The sequence below is a fragment of the Hydra vulgaris genome, chromosome 02, assembly GCF_038396675.1.
Source record: "Hydra vulgaris chromosome 02, alternate assembly HydraT2T_AEP".
In the NCBI taxonomy this organism is placed as follows: domain Eukaryota; kingdom Metazoa; phylum Cnidaria; class Hydrozoa; order Anthoathecata; family Hydridae; genus Hydra; species Hydra vulgaris.
The window spans coordinates 32425501-32444888 of record NC_088921.1 but is presented as its reverse complement, the minus strand read 5'-3'; the positions used below and the strand labels follow the sequence as shown (position 1 = coordinate 32444888).

Genomic DNA, 19388 nt, shown 5'->3' with positions numbered 1-19388 from the left:
GCATTATTTGTGTTAATTAGAAATCTTTTTTTAAAAAAAAACATTTGTTTCGTTTTTGTTTAAATATAATTATTATAACTATATATTAGTTTGACTATTTGCATACTAGTTTGACAATTTCTTGAGAATTTCTTCATCTAGTGACAACACAGTCTCGAAAAATACTCCAATGCTATAAATAAGAGTAAAAAAAAGGTGAAATGAAAAAGGTAACTTCACAAAATTTTTTTAAATCGTAAAACCAATGTAAATCATTAAATAGAATGAAAAAAACTACTAGTTAAAGCGAGTCAATCAAAAAAAAAAAAAATTGTTCAAAAGTATACCTGCTAAATGCTGAAACGGTTTCCTTAACTTTTGTGGGATGACAGCATAACGCGGTAGTTGTAAACGACGCATCAAATAACTTGGTAAAGTAAGTTTCGCCAACACGTTTTAAATCGTCTGCTGTTACGGACGATATCTTTGCGATTAAATCACTAAAAAGTTTTTTCAGGAATTTAAATATAGCACAATGGCACCACAAACAAAAGGATGAACTAATGTATCTTTTAGCTACTAGAAAATATATTAAACTAATCTTCTGATATGCTATGTTATCTTATGATATGCTATCGGTTTTATCATAAACTGCATAAATCTGACTAATACATATCTAAGCATAAAATTTGTGTTTTCAATTTGCGCAACGTTACTCAATTTTTGCGTCAAGTATTCAAAAAAATTGTTTATTAAAAAAAAAAAAATCAGTTAAAAAGCAAACTTTAAATTAAATTTTTTAATTTTGAATAGGCTATCAAAAAATAACTAAGTTGTAAAAAAAATCAAAAAAACAACTTAAAATCAGCTGGTAAAATGTTTGCTATTGAAGTCAAAAATTAGAGATTTGTTTTTTAAATTAAAAACGAAAACGAAAAAAATTGGTTGAATTAAAAAAAAAAATTACCGATGAAATGTCGATGGGATTCGTTTGAACTCTGCTAATATGGCCTAAATCATAAATTAAATTATTTTTTTTAATTTAAAATATTTAATAACCAAATATATTTTTCAACAAATTTTACAGGAATATAATAAAATGATATATCATATGTAATAATAATAATTATAGAATTATATTAAATACAAATATAAATTATATTAAATACAAATATATATATATATATATATATATATATGTATATATATATATATATATATATATATATATATATATAGATATAAAATAGATTTTAATGATACTACCTGTGATACAGCGTTACCAATGGTTGTTTCTCCTTCTATAATTTGAAATATTGCTCCACTTCTTGCAGCTTCAATACAACCATAGTCAAAACAAACCCTTCCTGATGTAAAATCTTCCTTAAAATCCAAAATATATTCTTAAAAACCTTTTTATGTAGAAACAAAATACTAAAATAACACATCAAAATAACAATTATAATAATGGTAATTACTAATTAAAAATGGCCGATTCAACCATTTTTTGAAAAACTAATAGTTTTAAATGGATTTTGTATTGTGGGATGGGTTTTTTTTAAAAATATATATCTTGTTATTTGGAAACCACTCCTTTAATTGAGTAATGAAGCAGAAATGCTACAAAAAAGTCAGGGTTTTAATGACATTTATTGTATCATTTCTGTTTCATTAATTATCCACAATATTCAATTGACCAAGACCTTTCCCACTGTTAATCAATAAAACATGACATTAGGAGGATGCTTGATCGTCTGGGTTAAACAACCTTTATTAAATATTTCATTGAAAACCCTTCAAGTCTATTGAGTCCTAGCTTTTATGGTAGACTCATAGCTGAAGTATACCTGGAGAACTTATTACTAGCTTTCTCTCACTCTTAGATGTAATTTTATTTTTTTAATCCCATTTGTCTTGCCTCGAAATAGAGATAATGGGAGGCCATTGTGTGATATATAACATTTTCTTGAATTTCGCTTATCAATCATTTTATTTTCTCAGAAATATATATGTATATAATTTTTTTTTTGTAAGTTAGAACTTTTAGACAATTTTTTTTATCAATTATTTTTAAAAATAAAAAAACTAATTTGTATAGAAAAATACATATCAAAATATTGAAAATATTGTTTAGAGATAAAAAAGTATATCCATAAAACAAATTTATCAACTAATTTACAATATTATTGAAAAACATTTAAATATGATCTATATATGCTATATACAATAAAATATAACTACACTAAAAAACTTGCAACATAGCCCTAGAAGATTTGATGGATCCCTAATATAATCAAAAAGAATATTCATAAAAAAACAAATGGTGAAAGATCATTAATTGCAAAAAACTTACAACAACTTCTTTTGCCTTTTTGTAAGCATTAAACACATGAGTTGATTTTGAAAGAATAAAAGTTAATGTTCCAACAGCAGGAGCGCAATGAATGGCATAATTATAGGACAAACCCAAACCACGAATCTGACGCCAGAGTGGTCCCTGAATAAAAAATTTAATGTACAAGTTAGAGTACCATATTTTTCATATGTTGAATAACAAAATATTAACTTTAAAGTTATAAACCAGGGGTGTGGAGTCGTAAAAAAAAACTTGACTCCAGCTCCAATCATTGGAATTTTTAGAGTACTACTCCAAGTCAAAAGCAAAATTTTTGAAAAATTCTTTGAATTCTTTAAAAAATATTACACGATAATTAAAAAGTTATCTTTTTGCCAAATATATAAAAAGTTCTTTGAAGGTTAAATATTTTGTACATGCACGTGCATTACCGAGATGTTTTACTATTGGAGTCGGAGTCGCAATTTTGTTTAGTGACTCCAACTCCGCTAAAAATGTTGCGACTCTGACTCCACAACCCTGTTATAAACTATAAATATTGCAAAATTTTTTACCTCCAAACCACATAAATATTCTATAAAAACCAAAATAACAGGATAATCTGGATGATCATATCTATCAACTGCTGTGCTTGATTGGTAAAAAAATGCTGACTCAACGCTTCCAACACCAATAATTTTTTTCGCCAGTTGGTTTGATTTATAAATAGAATCTTGTTGGACTTCTTTTAAACTAAAAATGTTTAAACATTTTAATGAATAAATATTATGTATATAAATAATACTTGTTTACGTGGATAAACAAATATTTACATTGAAAGACTTCTTTTCTGTTCATGAGTGTGTGTATATATAAATATATATATATATATATATATATATATATATATATATATATATATATATATATATATATATATATATATGTATATATGTATGTATATATATGTAAATACACATATCGATGGCTAAACTCCAACACCCCATATCTAAAAAATCACAACTTTTCAGGAGAGCCAAAAAACGTGATATTTTTCAAAAAAATCACAGAAATAAAAAAATAAAAAAATGTCAAACTATTAAATTCTTTTGTTCATTTAAAATGTTGATTTGATTAAAATAAGTTTTTACTTTGAAATTTGGGCAATTTTCTAAGATATGTGGAATTGATCTAAAGTTTTGTCTGAGATAAGTGTTGTTTAAGAGGGTAAGTCAATAATAAAACTGCATTGTCTAAAATAAAAAAGGACACAATTTATTAACTAAAAGGCATATAAAACTGTAAAAAGGTAGTCTTTTAAAAATTAGTAGGACTAAACAGTAACATAACCCCATATATCTTCTTTGGTGTTCTAATGAGTAACTTTTAAGTGTCCTCCAACACCTGCAGGTGTTTTCACAAAATTATTTCTTGTAAGGAAGGGAGTCATAAAAGTGATGGTAATCCTCTGGGATGACATACTTCAAGTCTTGTAAATGTTTCCATTTGGTGTATAGAAGCAGAATCCTTTCCTTAAATAGTTGTATAGGTGACTCATCTTTTTCAACTTTGATTGGTCTTCAAGGCAAATCCACAAAACTTCCATCAAAAGATTATTTGTATTGAATCATTCCTGTGGGTAGGTACTGGAAACAGCAAGCATCAACAACACATGGGTCACCCTTCTTTCTTCCTAGACAAACTGAGTCATAATAGCTTATATTAGAGAAATTCTTGAAAAAGTCATATTTCAAGTATGCAGCCTCATAAGGCAAGGGAGTTTGCCGGGCCTCCTTGGTATATTTTACATACTCAAATGGTAGATACACATCCTTTCCCTTGATTTGTTTTTCAATCCTCGCATGTACTAAATCTCCCTCCATTTGTGTATGCCCTTTTACTAGGTATTTCTGAGTTATATTGATATTATTTTGGACGGCAAGGTGAAAAAGGGCATTTGATACAAATTGGTTACAATTTTGATTTGTGCAACCATCTGCGTATACTACAATGGGGCGGCAAGGAGATAGACAATGTTCCTTCAAATAATCAACCAAACATTTGATTATAAATAATCCCCCTCTACTTCTGAAAACCAGTAACATTTGCAATGTCTATTAGTTAAGTTATAAACAGTGTAATTATGTGAACATAACTTCGTCTTATAGTACACGGCACTTGCCTTTGTCATAGGGGTTAACTTAACAGATTCCATGTCTGCCGTCAAGCAATATATTTCACCATCAACTGCCTTCTGTTTGTCCCATTCTTTTTCAGCTTGAGTCCGATTTTTCTCAGTAATATGCTGATCCTAGTCTTCCTTTGAAACATTGCCTGCTTTGAATGCATAACAAGTATCACAATGATCTTTTTTGGGAACGAAGAGGGATAAATTCTTTTCTTTAAAAACTTGCATAAATATAGTAAAGGATCCATACGGTTTATTGTGAGAAATGCAAAAGTCTTTGTATGATCTGTACAAATCAATTTTTGTATCCCATAATAGTTCTAAATACATTTTCGACGTGGATGCTCTGCAATAATGAGATGGGACTTTAGGTAAACTTTCAAACCATTCAGAAATGATCCTTTTCTTTTATGGTATTTTTTTCTCTCTACATCCACATTGTTCAAGGACATCTTTTGGTAGAATAGCACCATCTTCTTTTTCTGAATGCTGTGCTTCCTTGTCGTTTGGAGACACAACTGTACTTGATACCCAATTTTGAACCATCCATTCTTTCATACCAAGGGTATTCAAGAACATCTGTTCACAAACAGGTTCTTGAATACCCTTGGTATGAAAGAATGGATGGTTCAAAATCATCAGTAGTAGGACTTAAGTAGTATTTGAATGAACCAGACCTCCTGCTTATTTTGTCTATAACAGTTTTCTGTTGTACATCAATTTTCTTCACGTGGTTGCGGAAACTTGTTTTTCTTTCCAAGATAGTTGCCAAAAAATTTGACTAAATCATGTCTCATCTCTTCTGATATTTCAGTACATTTCAGTACTAGTATTCAATTAACTTAACTGCATTACAGTTAACAAATTAAACAATAATTACCTGAAATGAACCAGCTGGTTAATATTGTCACATGTTTTTAATGTAAACAATTCATGATACGTGGAGTTAGAATTCAGTTCTGCCAACTAACAAGATACAAATTTGCCTAATTTAAACACTTTTCCCAGTATTATTTAACATAAGTGTTTTTAGAATCAGGTGTAGAATTGGCCATAGTTCCTTATTCACTACTTAACTCAAAACAGCCAAATTGTGAGATACGTGGTGTTGGAGTTTAGCCATCGATATACATATACACATACACACACACACACACATATCGATCCCCAAAACCATAGGGAAATAACTAGAAATACCATAAAGTTAAGAAATGGCCGATCAAAGTTTTGCTATAAGTTTCGTTATCGCATAATAATATGCACATACAATATTTCCAAATTTATGTTCAAAATTTATGTTCAAAAGTTATGTTCAAAATGTATTAATTATCACATCTAAAGAGATATCTGGACTAAAATTATAATTTTTATGTCAATTAACTCAATGTTTTCTTGGAACTGAAACATGTACAATATTTTTTAATTCCTTTTGAAAATATTTTGATTTACTACTAAAGTTATAGGCGAAGGAGAGTTGGTTCTGAGTGGAACTGAAAGTTATGAGTGTTTTTAATGTATTGCCAACATAAATTCAATTTTGGAAATTTTGGACTTGTTTCCCTATGGTTCTGGGGGATCGATATATATATATATATACACATACATATACACACACACACAAACACATGCATACATATTTAAAAAAAACTATTAAAATAAATTAAAAACAACTTATGAATTAAAAAGAATATAATTAAAAAAAAAGGGAAAAAAACAACAATTGTTTTCCCTTTTTTTTGGGGGGGAATTCTATTTCCAAGATTCTGAAACTGTAGTAAGTAAAAGAAAAAATACTTTGGCTCTAAATCCGAGCGTTACTTTAAAAGTTCTTATGCTGATTAAAAACTAGTAAAGAAAACCATAATCACCACACAAAGGATTAACATAAAGCAATACTAAATGTATTATTGAATGATAATTATGATAATAGCAAAAATTTAATACAACAATAACAAGTTCTCAAGATAATGCACAACTTTGATATATTAACTTTTTTTTTATAAAACCATTAATAAATTATATCAAATGTATTTAGGACTCAGATGTATTTAGGACACAGTAGTTTACAGTAAAACTATATTAGACTGTAATTGTTGAAGACTGTTAAAACAAATATTATCTTTTTGTGGTTTTTCAACTCCCATTCATTCTGACAAAGGTTCATCATTCATACCTAATGAACTAAAATTTTACTTTACTCAGAAGAGAATTACAACAAGTAATAAAAATACAACTTAAATGTTAGAAATTGGGAGATTTTTTTATCCAATAACTTTTACTCATTCCATTTACTACTATCAACTCCAATTAATTGAACACCAAGAGATTATTCAGTTTTGTGCTATGTGCTCATCACAAAACTTCATTACCCTAGAACTTTATTACACTTATGACTCTCGGTTCAACAAACTGTTGAATTATTATTTTTTTTAAAAAGAAGTTTTTGTACGCAGGAGTCAAACTGTTGTATTTGAGACACAGATAGCAATACCTTTTAACATGAATTCTTTTAAACATAAATGCTTTTAATGATTATTTATGTTTTTTATATTATATTTAATCGTTTACTAAGCTAACCACTATAAAAAAATTAAAAAATATTAGTATCTAAAAATATGTGTATGCATAGTATTCATTTAGAATGCTGTATAAAGCAAGAAGTTTTAAGTTCAACCCCTACCTCAGCACTGGTAGTAGTGTGCTTAACTTGTTTCTCTGCTGCGCAGAGAAACAAATTGACTTCGATGTGAGAAGGTTGTGATCAACAGAGATGCAAGAGGGTGGTGACCGTAATAAAAAAAAGTAACCTCTTTGACTGTAGTGGCCTCTTGGCCTTGGGGAGGTGAATAACAAAAACAAAATAAGCAACATTAATGACATCATAACAACATAACAGCATTATAATAGTAATCAAATAGTGATCTTTAAGCAATAATAAAAGTACATTAGTTATCACCACATTTCTCAAAGTTTTTTTTTTTATGCTTTGAGAAACTAAATGCGGTAGTGGTGTAGCGGTAAAGCGCTCGCTTCATAAGCGAGAGGTTCCGAGTTCGATCCCCACCACGTCCCTGGTAGTACCGCGCTCAACTTGTTTCTCCGCGCAGCGGCCTTGTTCGTCAAGGTTCGTGTTTCGGAGCTATAGAGTTGAGAGAGGGTTATAACCACTAATAAGTAGCCTCCTCATCTGTAGTGGCCTTCGGCCTTGAGGAGGTGAATAACAAAAAAAAAAAAAAACTCAAAAAAAAAACTCAAAAAAAAAAAAAAAATCAATATTTTTTCACATCACAATGAACCAAATGAAAAAACTTTTTTCTGATTAGTTTAAGACTTAGATGTTTTGTTATATAACAAAAGACTGTGTAAACTATACATTTTAAACATTAACTTAATCCCCCAAAAATAACTTTTGTGTGCAATTGTGAAATGATCGTATATCAGATATAAAACAATTCTATAAAAAAATAAAGGTAAATTATTATTTAAAATACCTGTCTAAAACAGTTGGTACATCTTTGAAAAACATGTCTTGCCATATTATATTTGGATTTGCAGGTAAAGAATTAATATTACTAACAACATATACTCGAAAGTTTGATGGTGTCAGTAGAAATGCTCTCAAATTTTCAAAGTCATTGATCACCTGATATGTAAAAATTCAAATTGTTCTCATTTATCTTTACAGTTTTAAGTTACACAAATATATAAGTATTTATGTAAACATAGTAATATAGGCATATATAATAAAACTAGTATTAAGTGCACAACCACATCCAGCACTTTATTTAAATACAATAGTTTACCAGTTACCTAATATACTATAATAAACTACATTAACAGTTACCTAATATGCTATAATAAACTTGCACTAACAGTTACCGAATATACTATAATAAACTTACACTAACAGTTAACTTGTATACTATAATATACTTACAGTAACAGTCACCTAATTTACTATAATATACTTACAATAAAAGTTACCTAATATACTATAGTATATTTACACTAACAGTTACCTAATATACTATAATATACTTACATATAAGTTACCGATATACTTTAATAAACTTATTTTAAATTTTGCTATTATCTTTATTGAAAACTACATAATTTTTAAAAACCAGAGTAAAAAAATATTATAGAATGGGAGGAAAAATTTTTTTTCATTTCCAATACTCAAAACAAAAAAATATTATAATTAATAGTTTAACGCCATGGGTAGTGGCCATGGTATCAAGCAGTGAAGAGGATAAAGTAAGAAATTCAGTTTGCATGATATTCTAGTAAAGTTTCTTTTGTTTATAGATCAAATTAGATTTAATAATTTAAAAAGCAGATTTCCAAAAAAACGTTTCTGGTATAAAGCATGTTTTCTAAACCTATTATGCCAAAAAACAAATAAAAAACAGTTGTAATGAATGCATATGTAATCAATATTTTATAATAAATTTTTTGAAATATGTGTTTTTAAGAAAATTCTCCATTTGAACTTAATACTGAGTAGTTTTCTAGAATATTCTTAAACTGTTAGAACTGTCTCTTTAAGAATTTTATTCAATTATGTAGACTTTCAAGAAACTTTTAAAACTTTATAAAATGTAAAAAATAAGGATCAAGACACGTGACATGTGAATATTAAAAAAAAAAAAAAGAAAGAAAAAAAAACACTTAAAAGTTAGAAAAACATTTTTGAAGGTGTTGCAATTGAAAAATATTTCACATATACCAATGTTGAATAAAAATTATGTTTAATAAAAAACGTCATACTGTATATTCTGAACAAATTCTTAACAATACTGAACAAATTCTTAACATATTTTACTATAATATATTGGGGACAACTGAATAAGCGCAAACTTCATAATTGCAAACTGGTATAAATGTGAATGGCATAAGTGCGAACTGGTGTAAGTGTCAAGCGTTTCAAAAACTTGCATAAGTGCGAAGTGTTTCAAAAACTGGCATAAGTTCAAAGCAGTTACAAAAACTGACATAATTGCAAACTGGGATAAGTGCAAATTGACATAAGTGCGCCAAACAGATTTGCAAATATTGGCATAAGTACGAATTAGCATAAGTGCAAACTGGCATAAGTGTGAAGCAGTTGCAAAAACTGGCATTAGTGCGAACTAGCATAAATGCGAACTGGTATAAGTGCGCCAAATAAATTTGCAAACATTGGCATAAGTGCGAACTGGCATATATGCAAACTGGCAAAAGTGCAAAACGCCAATTTGCACTTATGTTAATATTTTCAATTTTATTTAGCGCACTTATACCAGTTCGCACTTATGCCAGTTTTTGCAACTGCTTCACACTCATGCCAGTTGGTACTAATGCCAATGTTTGCAAATTTATTCGGCACTTATGCCAGTTTGCACTAATGCCTGTTTTTGCAATGCTTTGCACTTATGCCAGTTCACATTTATGAAATTTGCGCTTATTCTGCCTCCTGATACATTGATATGTGAAATATTTTAATATTTCAAAGTTACACTGTTTCACAACTACCCACCAATCCTTAAAGCTCATTTCTGCATCTTAAAGATTTATGCCAAGATTTTGCTGAGTGTCTTGAAATGCAATCTCAATAAGATCTTTTTTCAAAAATATAAAAATACCTTTGCTTTGTTACAACAATATTTCATCTTACCAGAAAGTTAATATATTAAAGACTATTAGTAATAGATATAAGATTTATGTTATTAATTTTAAGTTGAAAAATTTATAAATTTTACTAAAAAAAAATGCTTTAAAAGTGGAAATAAATTGAAAATTACACTCATAATATTCATCCCCTGCAAAAATATTTTAAATATGTTATGTTTTTAAGTTGCTTTTTGATTCTAAAAACAATGAAAAAGTTATACCAGGTAACTGTTTATAAAAAAATTTAATATCTTATAAATAGCTGGAGATCAAAAAATAATTTTAACTCTTTTTATGTATTTAAAATTGTTTTATTTATTTTTGTCTTCCTTTATTATAAATTTTTTACAGCAAACTATATTAAATATTAGTTTATTTTAATGCTTCACAAAAATATTTTTAATGACTTAAATGACTTGTAAACTTAAGCCTGACATGTAATTTGGAACTTAAGCTGGACATGTGATTTAAATACTCATATAGGGTGGGTGAGCTTTGAGAGTCTTTTTCTTTATTTACTATATTTTTGAGAAACATCAAGTTTGAAAACATTGATTTTAGCCAATTAAACAAGGTTCTACTTGGCACCCTAAACAGAATTACAAGATCTACTTGGTGCCCTAAATAACAGTAAACCAAGCACTATTATCAAAACTATTAATAATAGTTTTGATATGGATATAACCTTTTTTTAAACAATGGAAATAACCTTTTTTTTTTGTTTCTCAAAAAAAACTTTCAAACCTTTCAAACTTGTGTTGTTTCATTATGCAAAATAAACTAACCTTGTCTGGACTAGTTTCAATATTTTTCAACAACTGTGTTAAAAAATGGCCCTGAGTAACCATGTTATTTATTGATATGTTGTTACCTATAATATAAATATTTGGATTAAAAAAATATTTGGATTACAAAAATTTTTTAAAAATAGAAGATAAAATAATACTTTGAAAGTAATTGTAAAGAACAAATACCAATGTAGAAAAGAGGCTGCAGAGTAGTGAAGTAGTAGCAGTATAGACGTGTAGCAGTATAGAAGTGAAGTAGTAGCAGTATAGAAGTGTAGCAGTATAGAAGTGAAGTAGTAGCAGTATAGAAGTGTAGCAGTATAGAAGCGAAGTAGTAGCAGTATAGAAGTAGTAGCAGTATAGAAGTGTAGCAGTATAGAAGTGAAGTAGTAGCAGTATAGAAGTGTAGCAGTATAGAAGCGAAGTAGTAGCAGTATAGAAGTAGTAGCAGTATAGAAGTGTAGCAGTATAGGAGTGAAGTAGTAGCAGTATAGAAGTGTAGTGAAAAGTGACAAAAAAAAAACTAAAGGATTGCTTTTGAATTTGATTAAAACTTTTAACTGCAGAAATAGTTTTGCATGTTTAGGATTTAAATTTTATATTCAATAGACTTTTTCCTTAAAATATTTTGATTAGAAAAATTTTGTCTAAAAAAACAAAAATAATATAAAAGTGAATAAACCTTTTTTATAGATCATATCTTTAATTAAAGTTCGAACAACTTTGCTTCCATCTCTCTTAGAACTAAGAAAATCACTTAATCAATAAAGCAACTGTTTAGATTAAAACTTTGCGTTCTATATTAAAATTATGTATATACTATAGTAAAATTATACACACCTTTAGTAAAATTATGCATATCTATAATAAAATTATGCATATCTCTAGTAAAATTATGCATATATATAGTAAAATTATGCATATCTATAATAAAATTATGTAAATCTATAGTAAAATTATACATATCTATAGTAAAACTATGCATATTTATAGTAAAATTACGCATATCTATAATAAAATTATGTAAATCTATAGTAAAATTATACATATCTATAGTTAATTTGTTATTAATACTATTCTGAATTTAATGTCTATGGTTCCACACTTGTGTGGTTTGGATGAACTAAAAAGAAAATTGTTAAATCGGTATTTATTTAGTTATGCTTTCAATTTAAAAGTATTTTTTTTAAATATAATATAAAGCATTTATTTAATTTTATTCTTTGACGAGATATCCATAAAGTACCAACACCAAAAATTTAGAACTTAAACATCCTTCCCCCGCTGCGATACTTTTACTAACCGCTTTAAATAGAATGTATGATTTTGAAATAATAATTGATTAAATAATAAAGTAATTGTAATGAGCTTTTTTATAAAACAAAAAATCTTGTTACTTTTTTATCATTTTATGTTTTTTGCACAGCAATTAAAAGCCAGATGATGGGTGGTGGTTAATTTACATTAAAAGAAAATTAAGCATTTTTTTAGAACCCAAATAATCTGATGGTTTAACAATATAGGTACATAATTTAAATCAGTTTGTAAATGAAGCATCTAGTTTCAAATCATACTCTAGGTTACATTTGTGAGTTTTTCAAAATAGGAGACATTTTTTAACAATATTATAAATATTTTGATTGTTTTTTAAGTTTTAACTTATTCAAACACCAATGCTATAGTTTTTCACGCTCTATTACCCCTTCAACCTATGCCCTAACACAAAATCACATCCTGGATCCTACCTCAAAGAAAGTGGGTCCTTCATATATGAGAGTATTTTAATTTAGTACTTTTTTTTATTTAGTGCGTATTTAATATTTAAATGCAAAAAAACATATATTATGTCTTTATAACAAATTACATAAATTAAGACCGAGTCAAATACAAATTCATATTTGGTAATAATAGGCTATATTGTCATATTTGTATTTGTACTGTATTTTATTAAAAGTTTTTTGTTTTGTTTGTATCTGTAAACTAGATTGTGCTTATTTTGGGAATAACAAAAACATTTGGTTTTTTTTTTAATGCTGCTTTATGTTGTTTTTATTTTTAAAAATTTAAGTTTTTAAAAAAAAATTAACTTTAAAAAGAGTTAAACAATAAAAAAACTTAGTATTTTCATTTATCTTTTCATGTTCAGAAAAAAATTTTAACTTCATAAATTTAATATATGCATAGGTGGTGCATAGATGTTTGAGTTGTTGCATCAATAACACATCTCTAAATTTACTTCAAAAATTATTGCAGGATATGGATACAGGTTAGTTTATGTAAAAATTTTTAGCACTAAATGTTTACATTTTTTAAGGAACAAATTAAAAAAAAAATATTAATAAAAAACAAACTGCAGACTCTTTCATATTTAACTTACAAAAACATAACAGGGAAAAAAATATATTTATAAATTCTGTAACAAGATTAAAATTTTTTTTTTAACTCATTTAAATTGTATATTGGGTGTAATAACTGTTAGGGTTCTGAAAAAAACTTACAAATTCTGCTAACAATCAGTTATTCTTTAGTTAGCACACACAGTCAAGCACACATAGTCAACATGTTTTAAATATTAAATACTAAAAAATTTTTAAAAATGTATGTTATAAAACTTTTCAAAAACAATTTATTTCTAAAATGTAAAAAACAAAAATAAATTTAATTAGCAACAGCATTTAAAACAAAACTTACTTAGCAACGCCATTCAGAATTTTATTTGCTACCACCTTCAAACGTTCTGGAGCAAACTGCAAGTTATAAAGAATATCTCGAAGCCATTCAACACCTTTTATATATTTTTCATTCTCAACCTAAAAATGAACAAAACATTTTTATAATATTTATAAGATTATTGTAACTGTTTTCTTGCAAACTTATTTTTAAAATGTGAAAATTTTATTAGTGTAATAAAATTTTCACTTAGCTGTTATAAATTTAAAAAAAGTTATAAATTATAAACTCTGTTATAAATTTAACACAATTTGATTAGGATTTTGTTTATATTTGTATACATATATGTTTTGATACATATATAGTTTATTTTTTTAGTTTATCAGGTTTATAGATTTTTCAGTTTTATGTTTCAATGTGTTAAGTGTAATATTGGCATAAAAATAAAAAAATAAGATTGTTATTTGTTAACATGTATGTTAATATATATATATATATAAATGTAGGTTTTTATTCTATAAGCTCTGTAGCCCTAACAGCACAATTTTTTAAAAATATTAAAATGTAGTCTCAAAGAGTATGAATTTGGGTAATTTATAAAATTTGCATTCATTTGCAAAAAAAAAATTCCTTGGGCCTTCCCAAGCCCTCAAAGAAAAAAAAAAAAAAATTGCACTAACTTACCCCACCACAGGGTAAGTTGGTGCAAACTATAAAAATGATTATTAATACTATTAAGTGCAAAATTAATAGAAATTTTACTATTAATTTTGGCAACAAATTTAAGCTAAAAATTTAATATTAATTTTAGCTGGTATATTAGTCCGCATAACAGCCAAAACAGTAACCCACTTATCTGTGAAAAAAAAACCTAAAAAAAAATTTTTTGTAAGAATAAACTTTTTCAATATTGTTAAAAATTTTTAAAAATAAAAATAAAAATTTTATAAAAATATATTTTTTTCCATAGTAAATGCTATGAGCCAACTTACCCTGTGAAAATTTTGCCAACTTACCCCAAAAGCCTTTTTTTCAATAAACAGTCTATAGATCCTGAAAAATGGCAACTTAGAAAAAAAGTCTGACAGGATATAGTAAACCAATTGTGACTGGAACTTTTACAATAATTTTTTTTTCATACGACTATTTTCTTTGTAAAGTAAAAAGGAAGCAATGTTCCAAAAGTTACGATTTTTACACTCTGAAGATAAACACAGTTTGTCAACTTACCCCTGCGGCCAACTAGCCCCGGTCTCCCCTACGTATATTTCAGTAATTTTATACTTCTCTGTGCTTGTATGTATACTAATGATTGTATGTATACTAACGATTGTTAATTTTCTCTTAGATAAAATAGTTACGAATAGAAAAAATCAAAATATTGAAAGTTAATTGAAGTTAAGTCAAAAAATAAAAATATTATTCTAATCCATGTTTCTTTGTTTAAAGTGTTATGTTTCTTTTTAAAGGTACTTGAATATATGTATATATATGTGTGTGTATATATGTATTTGTATGTATTTGTATATATATATATATATATATATATATATATATATATATATATATATATATATATATATATATATATATATATATATATACATATATATATATATATATATATATACACACATATTATATACTCTGCTAAAATTGTTTCATTTTTTTTAACAATATTGTGCATTGTAGTTTGCATTCTTTTTTAAATTGAAAATAATTAATGTTATTAAATAAAGTTTTATATTTATGATCCAAAGTCCATTACATAATAAGTTTATATTTTTTTTGTCATACTAATTTGTAAAAAAACTTATAAAAAAATATGGATTTCAATAAATCTTAAATAAAAATGTAATAACTTTGAAATAATCTTGAATACTTTTATAAAATTGTTTATTAGGCACCTAAGAGTATGTTAAAATCATGTTGTTGTTTTTTACCTTGAGTAATAGTTAAATAAATTTTAATTAGTCAGTCATGATTTCATTTAGTTTTTTTTTTTTTAAGTAGCATAGGTTTATTAAAGATACTTATTTTTGTCTTTAGATTAATAGTAAGAAATTTTATTAAAAAAAAGATCACAAGATTTTTTATGTTTTTTGTTATATACAGTAGTAACACTCTTCATGATAATAGTGAAATTGACACAAATGATATCGGGTTTGAAGAAGATATTAGTGTAAATGCAATAGACAACTTGAAAATAATCATTGAAATGAAAGAAATACAACAAGGCAAAATTAAATTAATTGTTGTCAAAATGTAAAAAATGCTGCTTGGCAAGCAGAAATTAATTTGAAATCTAATTAGGATAATGTGGTTAGACGAGTTAATAATAACCATTGTTGAAATGAAAGAGATGGAGCTAGGCAAGATGAAATTAATCATCTACAAAATGTAAGAAATGCTGCTTGGCAAGCAGAAATTAATTTGAACCCTAATGAAGATAAAGTTAATAATAACTTTCTTCCAATTGAAAGAAATAGACCTAGGTGAGATGAAATTAACCATGAAAGTAATCTATGAAGTGTATGAAATGCAGACAAGGAAGAATGCATTGTTTAGCAAGAAGTAATAATATTTCAGATTATCATTTTAAAAGAGAATTGACCCAGATCTGTCAGCATTATGGTTTTAAAAAGTTTCCTGATAAAACACATTTTCTACGTTACCATAATGGAAAGGTAGTTTTGCTTCCACTTCCACCACTTCCACAAGATTTATATAAAGGGAGTTATGTAGATCACAATTCCAATATCAATTTTTTAAAATATGTTAGAAATTATAATGCATGTCTTTTTTTAGCTTCATTAACAGCTAATGTGGTTAAACGTAGGAACCATGGGCCACCATGTTTTAAAGTATGTAGTCAAGTTTTTCATTTTCATTAGATTACCTAATCTTAGACCAGATCAAGATATTCCCCCAACATATTGTCAACTGTATATCTATGACCCACTTGCAGCAGTAACTTTTAGAATACAACAAAGTAGCAATGATTTTTGCAAACTATAGTTAGCAAAGTGATCTATTTGCTCTTGCATTTAAAAACATGGCTGAAGTAGAAAATGAAGGAGTTCATCAAGCAGCTATAGAAGGTCGCTCAGTCTCAGTTGTAAAAATGTCTTTACTTGAAGGGCAGAAAAAACATTGTCATAATCTGCCTTCACATAATGAAAATGCAGTTGTATTTATGGGTGAAGATGGTGCTCCACCTATTTCTAGGGAAGCTGTTATTTACCCAAGAGGTCATTCTCTTAAAATTATATTGAGTATGTCAGCCAACTTAGATCCTATGGTTTAGGCAGTGTCTTGCCTTCATCAGAAATAATCAAAACAAACTGAGAAGCAAGCAGTATGATGCCTTTAATGAACATGTAAACAACCTTGGAAACGATCATAATGTTAGACCAGGGCATGTTGTAGTTTTGCATCAACTTATTTAAGAAGTTCTAGAGCTTTAAAAAAAAACTTTGAAGATTCTATGGCTATAATTAAAAAGTATGGTAAACCAGATCTTTTATTACCTGTAACCCCAAATGGCGCAAGATTACTGAAAATTTATATCCAAGACAGGCTGCAAATGATAAACCTGACTTAGTTACTAGAGTATCTAAACTCAAATTAGATAATCTCCTAAATGATATTTTCAGACATGGTGTATTAGGGAAAGTTGTGAATCATGCTCAGGTTACTGAATTTCAAAAGCGTAGTTTGCTACATGTTCATAATTTTACAATATTTTGCAAATGATGATAAACTGAGTTATGTAATGGCATTCAAATGAAAGTTTGTTCTCTTCAAAATAATTATGTTGATGTAGAAGTTTTGACAGGTGTTGATGGTGATTAACAGGTCTTTGTTTCTTGAATTCAGTTGGCTCCATCAGATTCTCAATTACCTTTTATTCTGAAACAATGTCAGTTTCCTGTCAGATTGGTTTATTCAAAGACAATTAATAAGAATCAAGGTTAAACATTTGATAGAGTTGGTGTTCATCTAAAAAAACAGTTTGTTTTTGTTTCTCTCATGGACAATTATATGTTGCATGTTCAAGAACTAGAACATTTAATAGTTTGTTTTTAAAAATTAATAAACATCCCATTTAAAGTATGGTAGAAGCTAGACTATTACTAGCCTGCTATTTTTTATAACTAAAATTCTATTAAAAAAAAAGTAAAATAGTGCAGAGCAAGATATCCACTCTTGCCAGCCAAGCGGTATACTTAGCAGAGGTGTAACAGCAGGTGGATAACAGGACAGAGGTGTTACTGTTGTATATCTAGGTTCTGTTATCTAGCCTTTCATACTTATATAGAAAACACATGTATGCTAATATATAGTGTAATGTAATGGATTATACTAATATGTTATGCTATTTGCTATTGCTCTGTGCAATTGTCGTGATGTACTTTGTTGTTATGTTTTGTGTTGATAGACAGCTTTGCTTACCTTTCCTTTTGTGTCTATTGTTAAAAATGATTATATGTAGTTTCATTAACCTACCTAACTGCTTTTAATCTTAATATTAAAAGTCAAGATAATATTTGATCTTACTATAATCTAATTGCTTAAATCTCAATTTTTTTTTCTATTTTAAAGTGTTATTAATAATTTTGCTTTTTTAATGAGATATTATAGTTGGTTTTTTATTAAAGAAATTGATTTCAAAATTGATCCGTAGCCAAAATGTTTTTATAATAAAGTAATTTAATTATAGTAATTAATAAATATTATTGTTATAATATGTCTTTCTTTATAATAGGCTGTGTCAGGCCTCAGTCCTGTAGATGGCTGCTGTTATAACTGATTTTGAAAAGTATGTTCATTACAAAAGTTGTGCTGTCTTCAATGTTAATTGTTTTCAAAGAAAATTGATAAATGCTGTGTTTTATTTGTTTTTATTTGTTTTTTTGTTTTACTAAAGATTTAACTATATATCATTTATATGTTTTAAATTTGTTTTAAAGATATATAAATTTAAGACTTTCTGTTTTTATGGATTTGTAAACACAAGTTTAAATATATATTTTTTGAGATACCTGTCTTCTTATTTTTTTAGCCCATTACTTATAAGAAATTAAGGAAAATTTTGATTAAAATTAATAATTTTAACACAAAATTAAAACAAGGCAAGGCAAAATATATTCCTGATACTTTTTGCTAAATAATTTCCACATTACTAAAATATGACTTGGATAAATGCTGAATTAATATATGGTTGGCATATGTTTACAGCTCTAAGGTCGATATATTTGTTTACCGCACTTTTATTTATTTTTTCAATTTCTGCTGCATTGTTAAATAAATAAAAGAAATGAAACAGAATAAAGTTTCAAAGCTTATATTTAAAACACACACACACACACACAAACACACACACACACACATGGAAACAAAGGCTTTGATGTTATTGTTGCCAAAAGATTTAAGTCAACTTTTATATATATCGACTTTGTTATTCTATATGCATAAAATGCTTGAGCAATGCAAAAGGTAACGTTAAACTAGATCTTTAATCAAGCTAAGATCATTACTTTCTACCATTTTCTGCTATTGAAAATGAGTAAAAAATAAGTGTGAAGTGTGAATCAGACCTATCTATGCATATATATACTTGCTTCAAAGTAAGTTAAACTTATTTAATATAGATTTATGATTGTTTTTTTCATATATGTTGCATATGAGTTCTGTTTGTTTTTGGTATATTTTAACTTACTGATGACTGTGGTTGTATAAGCTTTTCTCCTTAAAATAAATCTGTGTTTTTGAT

The 19388-nt window shown here is 27.1% G+C and overlaps 1 protein-coding gene across 1 annotated transcript in view; it reads right to left on the bottom strand.

The window, feature by feature from the left end:
- Positions 1-6: 6 nt before the first annotated feature.
- Positions 7-19388, bottom strand: part of LOC100205213 (uncharacterized protein C05D11.1) — an 80029-nt gene continuing 60647 nt past the window's right edge. Inside the window, exons 15-24 of the mRNA XM_065790628.1 lie at positions 13634-13752; positions 11625-11686; positions 10940-11025; positions 7994-8145; positions 2890-3067; positions 2333-2476; positions 1246-1362; positions 947-990; positions 327-479; positions 7-172 (exon numbers count right to left, since the gene is read on the bottom strand). Coding sequence (XP_065646700.1) covers positions 106-172; positions 327-479; positions 947-990; positions 1246-1362; positions 2333-2476; positions 2890-3067; positions 7994-8145; positions 10940-11025; positions 11625-11686; positions 13634-13752 — 1122 coding nt within the window. The 3' untranslated portion in view covers positions 7-105. The remainder of the gene's footprint in view (positions 173-326; positions 480-946; positions 991-1245; positions 1363-2332; positions 2477-2889; positions 3068-7993; positions 8146-10939; positions 11026-11624; positions 11687-13633; positions 13753-19388) is intronic.